The sequence below is a fragment of the Apostichopus japonicus genome, chromosome 15, assembly GCF_037975245.1.
Source record: "Apostichopus japonicus isolate 1M-3 chromosome 15, ASM3797524v1, whole genome shotgun sequence".
NCBI lineage: Eukaryota > Metazoa > Echinodermata > Holothuroidea > Aspidochirotida > Stichopodidae > Apostichopus > Apostichopus japonicus.
The window spans coordinates 28,370,868-28,384,071 of record NC_092575.1 but is presented as its reverse complement, the minus strand read 5'-3'; the positions used below and the strand labels follow the sequence as shown (position 1 = coordinate 28,384,071).

At 38.2% G+C, this 13,204-nt stretch overlaps 1 protein-coding gene across 3 annotated transcripts; it reads left to right on the top strand.

Annotated features, from left to right (window-relative positions):
* The first annotated feature begins 2,408 nt into the window (after positions 1-2,408).
* On the top strand, positions 2,409-12,243 carry LOC139980745 (triple specificity protein phosphatase PtpB-like). Of its 3 annotated transcripts, XM_071992637.1 has the most exons (6): positions 2,419-2,565; positions 4,042-4,125; positions 4,753-5,345; positions 5,666-5,814; positions 6,657-6,787; positions 11,028-12,243. In XM_071992637.1, exons 3-6 carry the CDS (start codon positions 4,796-4,798, stop codon positions 11,113-11,115), a joined length of 918 nt encoding a protein of 305 aa, XP_071848738.1. In that variant the 5' UTR covers positions 2,419-2,565; positions 4,042-4,125; positions 4,753-4,795; the 3' UTR covers positions 11,116-12,243. The 3 variants fall into 3 exon arrangements, with proteins under 3 accessions (XP_071848739.1, XP_071848740.1, XP_071848738.1); XM_071992638.1 differs by lacking the exon at positions 4,042-4,125 and having other exon boundaries at positions 2,409-2,565; XM_071992639.1 differs by lacking the exon at positions 6,657-6,787 and having other exon boundaries at positions 2,415-2,565.
* Positions 12,244-13,204: the final 961 nt, after the last annotated feature.

The following is a 13,204-nucleotide window of genomic DNA, read 5'->3' as shown; positions in this document are numbered from 1 at the left end:
TAACTTGAGAACAAAATGTCCATCAAGGTTGGGAGTTACGCTATTGTGATCCAATAATCGACCGCATCTAGGTGACATTTGACCTCAGGTTGACCTCCCGTGACCTTTATTGGTTTCTTTGGTTATTTGAATTTTCGTGGTCATAATCGGATCTCAAAGGTACCTTCCGATCAAAATGGTCCATGGTTGACCCCTGTGCGACCTTCGTGTGCGAAGTTATCAGAGGTCATTTTTTTTTGTTTTTTTAATAAGCACATGCAGTTAGGATGGTCGCACAGCCTTGTCATGTTGCTTTTTTGAATCAGCGTGTCAAACTACATCTGAACGCGAGGTCAAAAGGTCAAAGGTCAAATCTTGAAAAATATGCTCATTTTAGGAGATCGGGCAAAACAGAGAAAGTTTGTAAATATTTTGATATATGATAAAGCTCTTTGTGCTATATATAGGAAACCAACTCCCGCTTCAATCGGACACCCAGTTCTCAAGTTGTGATCGCGATCGCCCCTCGAGGGGCCAAAAGTTGGTTTTGACACTTTTCTAGCAATAACATTTTGTGTGTACATTGTAGGCAAAACAAGTTTAGGACAGAGTGCACATCATCAAGAGAAACATTTTTGATAAAAACCATCAGGTCATTCAAGGTTGATTATGTGCAAAAAACTGCCAACAGTATGCCAATTTTTGTAACAATCACGAAGTCTGACATGGCTGGTATATTAGGACAAGTTGGGAATGAGGTAGGGGCGCATTTTCCAAAATAACCGTGATGTGATCCAAGGTCACCAAAGGTCATTTCTTTTTCTCAATAACTTGTGAAACTACCACTGGCAGGGTCCGACATGGTTGATATTTTTGGGACTTGTGTGTGGGGTAAGGGATCGTTTCCAGACATAACGGTATGATTCAAAGTCAACAAGGTCAATTAGGGGTCAAAAACTAGTATTTTTGCAATAACTTGAGAATCAAATGTCTATCAAGGTTGGGATTGTGTAAATCATCAAGAGAAACATTTTTGATAAAAACCATTAGGTCATCCAAGGTCATTCAAGGTTGCTTAAGTGCAAAAATAAGCCAAATTATGCTACGTTTTGCAACAACTTCTAGTCACAAAGTCTGTCATGGCTGATATATTGGGACAAGTTGTGAATTAAGAAGGAGCACGTTTTCATAATGTGACCGTGATGTGATCCAAGGTCCAAGGTATGTGTGGATTCATAACATTGAGTACAAGACCCCTCAGTATTGTTTTTGATGGAGGTGTGTATAGCCACGTACAGTAGACTGACCTGTGTTATCATGCCATAGTGTTATTGTAACTGTAACTAATATAGAGTGGGTTTTGAAGTGTGCTATATTGCACCAAATTGCATCTGAGGTCACCTGGAAATGCAACAAATTTCCAAAGGGGAGGGGGACACCCCTCCCCTTAAACCCCTCCCCAGGCCGGCCATCAGTCTTCAGCCCCCCCCCCCCTCCGCTCAAAAGTACCTTCCTACGTCACTGGTGTCATAGATTTGGCGTTCCGTTTGTACCATATTTATGTTACCGCGCAGGTTTAGGTTACCGTCTCGGAAACTTAGATTGGCGTCGCGGAAACTTAGGTTGGCGTCGCGGAAACTTAGGTTGGCGTCGCGGAAACTTAGGTTGGCGTCGCGGAAACTTAGGTTGGCGTCGCGGAAACTTAGGTTGGCGTCGCGGAAACTTAGGTTGGCGTCGCGGAAACTTAGGTTGGCGTCGCTGAAACTTAGGTTGGCGTCGCGGAAACTTCCGTTGTCCAATTATATTCCATCGTCTAATTTCATTCTATTTCCGCGAGAAATTCCGTTGCATTATGCGAGAAGAGACTTTTGAAGGTGTGCGCTCTCTCACTTCAACCGGTGACATTTCAACATTGGCTGTACCTGGCATGTATAGCGAGAATTACAAGCCCACGCCAGCCTACCACATTAATTTATGTGACGCCTACCCCGTATCATGATACCGTACCGAATTGTTGCGCATCATGTACGGTATAGAACGTACACATAATATGCCACCTTGCTATAGTATGTTACACTACTAATTTAGTCTGTGTTTTTATCGAACTGAGAAGATCATCGTATTGTTGCTGCCCAAATCGACACCAGAAAAACTTGTCCACCTAGATTGGACGGGGGGTAAATTGGGTTACGGAATTAGTTGCGAAGGCAACATATTAGTTACGAGGGCAATTTAAGTTTTCGCAACGGCAACCTCAGGTTCTGCGACGGCAACCTCAGTTTCAGCGACGACGGCAACCTCAGTTTCCGCGACGGCAACACAACTTCTCGAGACAGCAACATAACCGTGACGAAGTTACCAACGGCGCGTCTTACACGGGTACCATAATACCGCGGGCGCTGTCCCCGATAACAATTACATTCGTTACACCAAAATATCCTGTGTCCTTTCTTCCCGAAGGTGAATAGTCTTTGGTGAAAATACTCGGAACAGCTGATCTGATCAAAAGTGCGAAACGGCAATAAACAGTATTACAGACAGTTTTGTAGTCTGATAGTGATACAAGGCTTCGACTACGAGAACGAGGTAAGAGAAAAAAGACACGGTTTGCTTAATTTGCGCTCAACTTCTAAGGCTTTAATTTTTGACAACTAGAAAATAGTAATATTGTGATACATCCATTTTAGTTGTCAGCTTGTCACATAGAATGTTCTGTCAGAATCACAAAGCCTATTGTAGACATCTTGGAATTGGATTGTAGTACTGACAGACGTGGTATCAATGTATGTGTTGTGTTATCTTATTCTTTAGGTCGTGTCTATTGGCACGTGCACGTGCCAATAACAACCGTTATTGTTACGTTGACGTACCAATAAACATCGATATTCGCACGAACATGCTCGTGCTTATAGACAGTGACTTTACACACGAAAGCGTGCCAATAAGGATTGCTATTCGCACGAACGTGTATGTGGGTATAAGTAGGCATGTTAGAATGTAGTGATTAGAAAAGCACTTAGTCGGCGGGGAAGGTAAACCATGGCCCCAACCACAGTGTTGGGTGTGCACGGTCGATTTGCCCCCCCCCCCCCACTAGCCCCCCTGAAGATTTTGGTCGATGAAAATTTGCTGATTCTCAAAAAAAAGGTTATCTTTTTCAAAATCAATAGCCAAATCTGTAAAATATGAGAGAAATCAAAGATGTGATCAATTCTGGGAAAATTCAGAGAAATAATTAAAGATTTTGTTGGAATATTTCAGAAAAGATTTGTTGCAAAACTTTCTTAAAATGCATAAGGAATATGATGAACTTAATTCATCTAGTAGCTTGTTTGCTGCTTCGACGGTTTTGGAATCCTTTATTACAAAAATAGAAAAAGTATCCATATCCTTTGAACATAACCCTGAAAATCCCCATAGTTATCAAATTCCTGTTCCATTGTCATGCACTGCTGTGTTATTGTCCATCGATGTCCTGTTCATCCCTCCCGGCCAGCACATATCAGGACAGTTCATTGGTTACATCAACCACGAGCGCCCATTGGTCAAGTTACATGCGTGCTAATAGTCAATGTTATTCGCACGATTACGTTCGTGCGAATAGCCACAACGTATTCTTTAAGTTTTAAATGTCCAGTCAAAACATATGCACTGTGCCTAGCTTTGTGCGTACTTAATGGATTGATAATCCAGAACCGGACCAGAGGTGAAAGAATTGTTTTAAGGATCGTGGACCAAGTTTCTGTGACAGTTGCCCCATGTTCACTTGGTATTGTGTAGAACCTTGGGCCACTTGAGTGTGTATAACTAGGTCATTCCCTGATATATTATTTAAGTTTATTTTATTTGGAGGGGAATTGTGACTTGTGAGCTTTAACATTGTACATGAAAGTGGTGTTACATGGGGGTGGGGGTAGGAGGGGGAGGGAGGGAGAGGATAGAGCTATATTGCCCCAAGTGTCCCCAGTACATCTTCTGTCTCTCCACTTACCTTTCTCTGTATTCCTCTTCCCCTTTACTACTGTATATTAACCTTTCAAAACCATGGTTATTTCACTACAGGTGGGCAAAGTGTAGCATTGGCTGTGTGGAAATTGCCCATGGCCTGCAAGGTTTTGAAAACCCTATTAATAATGCAGCTTGCAGGTATATATCTTACAAGACATGAAATATGTATACTTTGGAGGGAATTTAGTTTCCATGTTCAATTTTTGATATGTTTCTTAATTATGTTATATTTCCCATGTAAAGTAGTAACATGTTTACATACAGTACAATTTAAAAAAAAAAGTGGTACTGAGCTTTGTGTACGAAGCACCCAGACGAAACTTTGTAGACAACTAGTTGCAGACTAAAAGCCAATCAATATCCTAGTTAGTTTTGGTTGGTTAGTTTTGAGTAACTGATTATTTTCACCCTTGACTCTATGAGCATTCATTCCTAAATGCTACTTCTCTATGCTTAAAATCTTACTAGCCCTGTTGGTGAGTCATTCCTTGTATAAACATGCTACAGAGTTTATGCTGAAGTGAAGTTATTATTACTGCAAAGCAGGAAGTAGCTGGTTATTGGAGTCAATTTGGATGGTTGGAACTAATTGCCAAATAAGTTTAGCCTTGAACAAAGATTACAAGTGATATCAGTGATGGTACTGCATTGGAGGGCAACATATTTGCATCACTTTTACTAATGAAATATTGAAAGACCAATTTCCTGTAATCCTGGGAGAGTAAAAGGTCTGTTAACTTATCGGCCTATTTTTCTTGATCTCAGGGTCAGTAACTCATCAGACGGGGTACGTCACACAGTCCTAACAATGGAAGACAACTGCACTGCCAGTACAACCATCAAGAGTGTGTACAATTTTCGTTGTGTCGTAAAGAGTGGAAGGCTGTTTCGCTCAGCGAGACAAGATAACATCACTGAAGAAGATTGTGCGATTTTAGAGGAGCTCAATTTGAAAACTGTGTTAGATTTAAGATCTGTCCAAGAATACCAAAAAGCACGGGGTGACAAGCTACTGGACCAAGACAGGGAAGTTCATCGTGTAATATTCAGCAACAAAGAATTAGGTGATACAAAATCACAGTGGCCATTGGAAACGGAACTAATTCATAAACCCAAGTGTGGTGACACTCCAAGAAGGAGATATATAATTAATTATATTGGCTATCATTTAATAATACCAATGTTGAAGAGATTATCAATCTTACAAGGGTTTAAACTATTTCTGTTTCTAGCAGTGGATGCCATCTTCGGTAGTAAATACGCGACGCAATACTTTTCAAAGACTTTGATCAACCCTGGTGGACTCGCTTCTTCCTACAAAGATATGTTAGATCTGAGCGGAAAGCAGATATCCACCAGTAAGTTCATTGACATCCATTACTTCCAGCAAATAAAGTATGCAAATATGATTAAAATTGAAAACATTTCCTGAGAGTTGTTATGCCTGTAGTTAATGGATGTTTCTTCAGGGGGCATTACTGCAATTTAATGTTAGTGATGTCGGTTAATTATAGCCCTGCTGTAGACAGAGCCTCCCTAATAACAAAGTACTATACCTTCACATTAACTGATATAGTCATGTAAATGGGCAGGGAACCTTACAATAAACTACATTGTGGAATTGCAGTAATTGGAGTATGAAGTACTGTACCAACCCAGACAAGTTTTCTCTCAACAGGTCTTCGACTACTGACTCAGCCAGAGGTTTTACCAGCCTTAGTCAACTGTGCGATTGGAAAGGACAGGACTGGGATACTGATAGCTTTGGTTCAATCGGTGTTAGGTCATTCTGATGATTACATTGCGGATGATTATGCCTTGTCTGAGGTCAGTAGATCAATTTCAAAAAATTACAGTATGCTTACTTTCAAGATGAAGGACATCAGAGACCTGCTACATCTACTTTTAACCACTCCCCTTAACATGTTCTCTACATGGCTACCCCTCTTATTCCCCTTTATTCCACTCAACCCCTCCCTTCCCCTAGACCTCTTCACAGCAATACAAACAAAGTTTATTTTCCGATTATACAAATGGGCAGGACTACAATAAATTGCTCTAGAATTTTTTTTTCCATCATTGCACGATCTTTACATGTATATGTACATGCCTGGCAAGCTGTAACAACTTTTAAACTAATTAGCTTTGCTGGTAGGAAAATCTATCCCAGTGTTGCTTACATTGATTTGTGAGTTTGTGAAGTACATTTCAAGTGTATTAATTGTTCAAATTGCTGGTGTCTGCAGAAATATAGACTTTGTACATGTACTGCGCTACTTGCAGAAAGATGGTACAGAATTAGGCTTAGCTCAAGAGAGTTTCACTTTTAACAGAGTCTGGCTGTTTGATGAATTGAATTTACCATTGTTTTTCATTAGTCCTAATTCCATCCCCTCCCTCCCTCACCCCCCCCCCCCAAACTAGTTCACTGTATGTCCTGCTACTAGTAATTTATCTTCATGTGTGTATTGTTATGGGAATAGGAACAGTGAATGATTTTTTAAGAAGTAGTTTGACATTGTTTTCTAATAATCATCTCTGATTAATTTTTTTTAAACCCTTCACTTCCTCTTTTAATTGTTAATCTCTAATCGGTTAATCTTGACAAAGTTAATACAGATGTATATATGCCTATATCATATGTGCCATTTTACTCTCCTTGTTAACAGGCAGGTCTAAAGGAGGTTAAAGGGAAGGTAATGCAGAATATTTCAGCTGGATATAATTGGTCGATGGATGAATCTTTTGCTGAGGCCAAAAAAGAAACCATGATAGAAATCTTAAGCTACTTGAGGACTAAGTAAGTTGTTTGAAAGACATGTAGGAATTACGAACAAATTCAGATATGGAACTGATCTGTATTAGAGGATAAAATTGGGAAAATAGTGCTTGTAAACTGAAAGATTGTAACCTAGATGAGTTGCTTGTATTCCTTATTTTAATATTGGTATCAAGCTCATGGAAACAACAAATACATTTTTGGTGGTGGAGAGGGGAGAAGAGGGACCAGGAAGAGAGGGGGAATCCAAAATTAAACTGACATTGAAAAACTGTCTGTCGTTGAAACGTTTTTATTCTTTCTTTTGCTATGGAATCCCAGAAAATGTCCTTACTAAAGTGCTTCAATTGTTGTTGAGATAGTCAATATCATGTCTGTAACATTTCACACAGGATAAATTTAATCCACATATCTTCAACTGATGTAAGTTTTAGTTGCTCCGGTGTTCACACTAAAAATAAAATTGAACTTTGTATCACCCCCCTAATTTGGCTGTACATTTATCGATGCCAGCCAGGGCCGTCTTAAGAGATCACTGGGCCCGGCAATGGAGCGGGGCCCCTCAATCAAGTGAGTTTGAAAAAATTTGCTATATCGTTTAAAAAAAATGTAAAAAATACACACCAGCGTAGAAAACCATAAGGAATCGAATGATATATATAATTAGATATGGTATCTGGGGGGGAGAGTCTTGAAATTTTTTGTTCAAAGTCTTGGACCAAAAATGACACAAATTTTTGGGAAAACAGGGTTTCTGTGATGTATTTTAGCAATTACTCCCTAATCCGAAACTTAATGCAGCTGTAGGTCTCTGTACAGAATCAGTACATATTGGGAGGTCTTAGAAAGCAAATATTTTTTTTGTGTTTTTTTTTGTGGGAGTTAGATTTTTTTTGACCTGGGGTCAAAATCGGGGTCAAATGAAATGTAAACAAAGTTTCGAGAAAAATAATGAACAATTTCTCCCCCAAACCCCTCCCCCCCATAAAAACTAATTTAAATTGAAAGCCATGACTGTTCTCTTTCAAATAAGCCATGCTTCCCTTCAGAGGGGTGTTGGGTTATGGAATTAAAAACAAATTGAACAATTTTTCTCCAATGTATGACACACTCATACATTGGGACGTAAAGGGTTATCTAGACATCGGACATAGCATAGGAGCAGTTCACTTCTTCTACTAGGACATCATGGACATGCCTATAAAGAGCTCACAAAGTAATTACAGTAGATAAGATTTAGGATCAATTCCACCTGATCATTGATGTGCCGAAAGGCTCTTTTATTTATGACCTTATACAGTATGACGGTAATCGATTTTAAGTGATGGAAAATGAATATCAACTTACCGGATATATTCTCCTGGGTGAGAATTGCACTGAAAAAATGACCGGTGCTTGGACCGCGGACCCGAGTTGTCTGGTGTTGTAAGCCCTCGGCGCATTGTATATTCCAGGGTTGCCAACTCAGATTCGAATATTTAATGTCAAACTCTCATACGTGTGTTTCACCAACTCTCGTCACAAGTTGTCAAGTATCGAATTCAATCAGGCATAATGACCTATTAAATAAGTTTTCCTCCCAGATTAAGACATGGGGTTACTACGATTGCGGGGCCCCTGACATCGCGGGGCCCTGGGCCAGGGCCCAATGGGCCCATGCGTTAAGACGGCCCTGATGCCAGCACTGCCAATATTAGTTCTTTGAGATCATGTTAGGATGAATATACTTTTTAAATGGATCTGTGTGACCACGAGGTCATAATTATCTTGTTTTGACATCTTTTATCTCGGCTATTTATACTGATAACAGAGGCTGGTCCTTGATGCTGGATCAAGGATTAATAGTTCTCTCCTCTATCACCTACACATGTACACAACACAGCTCAGGCTATCGATATTGATAAAAACTGCATACTGTGTATTGTGTACTGCATACATGTGCTATGTAAAATAGAAACCCTGTTGATGTCAACACTGTAAAACAATGTCCTTGTAAAACAATGTCCCTATGTACAGATCCCTATCAACTGTCTCTGTTTACATGTAGGTCTTATAATTGTTTGCTCTTCACCAGTTGATGTAAGGCTTGGGTATACCGGAGGTTGGGGCTAAAGGCTAGAGGGTAGGTGGGGGGGGGGGGGTTAGGTGCAACACACCTGACCTTACATTTTACTAGATTCTCAGTGATCTGAGTTGCCATAGAAACATTGGCATCTGGCCAATAAGCCATAGACGCATATAAGAGTTGAGAAAATGGTGCAAAGATGTTGTACAGTATGGAGTGAGTGTTGCCAATCGGTTGTGTTCTTTAGCCCTGATTTATTTGTTTAGGACTAGTGTGTCATTGTTTCTTACTGTGTGAAGAAAGCATTAATGTTTATTTTTAACAGATATTAACATGTGTGTACATTGTGTATGATAGGATTGACATCGAACAATAGAGAGGATTGTTAATGTAAATAATGACCTTGATAATAAAAGTAGCTACCATTGGTGTCAACCAATGGTCGCCAAGCAACAATTCATCTCGACAGATTCTTTCCAAGGGAGGTCAGGAGGGTGAATATTAATTAATGGTTAAAATGACCAGGTTAATGAGTACAGCACATATCATCATGATTTGTTGTGTATAGTACTTCTTTGGTCTAAGAGAAATTGGGAGTTTGGGGGGGGGGGCATGAGAAATGTCATCATCAAATATTTAGTCCTGCCACTTAACACAAGTTGGAAATATCTGACCAAATACACAGAATTTTGCCTTTTTGGTTATGGTAATATGGTAGAAATTTCCAGTTTTTGTAATTAACTGCAGCTATACATTAAACAATAGACTTCAGAATACCCAGATCTATAAATTGAAATTTAAGTAGTTTAATTAGTGTCCCTCAAGTTATATTGATTTATCTCTTCTCTTTCATTGATAATGGGTTAATAATTATCTGGTATATATATCACAAACTTGACACAAATTTAGGGCTCTTAAAATGCAACCTGGATTTCGTTGCTAGGCATGGCCGTATCCTAGCAACTAAAAAGTTTTCAAAAGTCTTTTTGCCCAATTTCATCCTTTGAGACATGTGGCAAGACACCATATCAATTTCAGGCGATTCTGAGGGGGTCGAGGTGGAATCAATACAAAAATCTGTTGATTTGGCATGGATTGACCCATATCACATTGCAATCTGCAATTGGTAAATACTTCTATAGAACTGCAAAAATGCATATATAGCAGTTTTTGGACGCAGGAATCATTGCAAAGTATTTTATAACAGGAAGTCGAGTGACCTTCAAAACTACTGTGCAAAATTTGAACTGTAAATTATTCCCTGTAACGTCTGAGTATGTGCAGGCTTATCTCTGATCATCACCTAGCAACTGAAAGAAGACTATAATTAACTAATGGACAAACTGAACTTGTCATGATGTTTATTCATGATCAAAGTCAATTGATTAATGCATTGTGTATGTAGCTATGTGTATGTGTATACATAACAGTGCTGATACCACCCAGACAGCATCTCTATTAATCATTTCTGTGATTACCATCTTTGTTAATATTAAACATTGTTACAAAGAGGCTTACACAATGCAATATATGAATTTGCCATAATCAATTAAATACAAATACTGGCCTTAGCAAAAATAAATTCATACCATTGTCTCTGTGATACCTAATCATAAACACATATTTCTGTCGGAAGGTTTGCTTGCTTTGCATCTTCTAGCAGATATTTGTGTTTAAGAAGAATTATCACCAAAATAATATGACTTGCATTTTGCTTATATACTTGTATGAAGCCACATTAAAGGCATTGAAGACTCGCCCCAAACCGCATGCGGCCATATGAAAAAGTTAACTTTCCGTTGCTTGCGAGTGACGTTTTGTTCGTGTTGCTACAAAATGCAGACAGTACAGTAATAAAACATGATACCTTGATATCTTTAGCTGGACCTGAGATGTCCATCGCTGTATTGATTGTACACTGTGCTGTGGGTATTGGCCACAGCTGTATGTACTGACTGTACACGAGTGTCTATAATTACAGATGGTAGCAAACTGTGTGTGTATATTTTCTAGGATCAATGGTGGTGTCTAACACTTCTGTTACACCTCAGTCGAAACTAGGTCAGATTACCGGCATTAGACGATTCTTTTTGCGCGAGTCTTCACACCCTTTAAAACACAATATCAAGTTATCGACCAGATGATGATATGGCTTTTTTCTGTTTATGCTTCTTCATTTTTTCGTTTGGTTTTCAGGTACGGATCTATCCCCAACTACTTAGAGAGCATTGGATTTGGCTCCAGTGATCAGGAACAATTAAAGAAAAATTTAACAGAAGTGTGAAAGCAACTGTAGCATGGAACCTACAGGATAGATTTTAAATTAATCATAAAATAATTATCTGCCAATTTTTTTATGCAAGACTAGTGCTGGTATTGAGAGTCATAATATGCTTATTTTTGTTTCGATTTTTTATTCCCCTTTTAAATTTGGTTTACATTTAGGAAAAACACAACAGACTAATGAAGAATTAGTGCTTGGTCACTCTTCACTCTTACAAGCAGGGTTTTTATCAGAATTCTTAAATTCAAGCAGTGGCTTGAAAAGTTAAAGGATAACATCATAGATTGAGTTATGGTTTGACCTTTGACCTGACACTTCCATTGTTTGTTCACAACATGACTGTAATTGGTTACATTAAGAAAGCTTTGAAGTATCTTTGTTTTAAAGGAATGCCACTTAGGGGTGTAATTGTTGAATACATGACCCTCCAAGCCCTCATAACATCGTTATCAATGACATTTATGAATTCACTTGATCACTGTAGGCACAAGGTTAGTCTTACAGAAGTCCAAAAAACTAAAAAAAATATTTGAGTGCTCGGATAATGTTTATACAGATATTGTGGTTTTCAAGATATTAAGATATGCTATATTGTATCTCTGGAGTGCTCTTTTAAGACTACATTGATGATGAGGTTGCCTCCTCAGTTTAGCATATCATGTTAATGTTATTCTATTGTTTCATAAATTCTATAAACTCCACCAAAAATTGGTCTCTTAGCATCAAATGTAAGGGTACATTGAACATCATTGGTCCTTGACAAGTTGCTACTACATTATAAACATGTCATATCAGGCCATAATTAAATAGTTTCCCATTGAGGTTTGTTAAAACTGTCCATGACAGTATCAAGTTACAGGGTACATATTAGTAAAACTGTTCCATGACAGTATCAATTTACAGGGTACATATTAGTAAAATCACTCCATGACAGTATCAAGTTACAGGATATATATTAGTAAAACCACTCCATGACAGTATCAAGTTACAGGGTATATAAATAGTAAAAACACTCCATGACAGTATCAAGTTACAGGGTATATAAATAGTAAAAACACTCCATGACAGTATCAAGTTACAGGGTATATAAATAGTAAAACCACTCCATGACAGTATCAAGTTACAGGGTACATATTAGTAAAACCAATCCATGACAGTATCAAGTTACAGGGTATATAAATAGTAAAAACACTCCATGACAGTATCAAGTTACAGGGTACATATCAGTAAAACTAATTTTGCTCCATTCATTGCGTGTTTGTCTAATTTAATTGTCTGTCCATCTTTGTCTTTTAATTTGTTCTTAGTTTGTTTTTATTTCAATCGCCTTCATCAGGCCTTCTAATATTTACACACAGAACTAGATGTTTGCTTTAGTAATTTGACCAGATCAAACAAAGGTTTGGTTCCAAAGGTTGCTAATTTAGATTACAAATTTCAAGATGGTTATTTTTGTACTATCTTGTATTGAAATCATCAAATTTCTAAACTTTAAACTCATTCAATTTGGGTAACATATTCATGAACTGAGATGTTTGAGGTATGAACAACTCAGTTACTACTGATTTAGTGGTGGGCTGCTTCTGGAAATCAAGAGAAATGTTTGTTAAAATATATCAAAAATATCCTGAAAATTATTACTTTAGTACAGCAAGTTTGATAAGATGTAAAGTCATAGGTTCGAGGTGCTTTCAATGTACATCCCCACCTACCTGTCTCCTACTTATGCACTTTCACAATCCAGCTTCTCTACAGATTTGTTCATATTTAGTATGCGCATAATTAAGAAGACTAGAACCAGGTAAGAATCATCACTTATGAATTCCCCAAATCATTAAATATTTGCTATTAAATTTGGATTTTACTTTCTTAAAATGTACATGTTGATACAGAGAATTTAGTTTTATAGACAGTATTGACAAATATTTTATCTACACGGTGATCAGGAGAACTATATAGTAAACTGATGTTTATAAACTCTAGTATGTAGTAACTGTAGAGTATTGTAAAACAGCTCTCAAACTGTTCTCCATGTCGTGAGGCACTTTTCACCGGAATACAGGAACCTCAATGTTCATTTACATGTGAG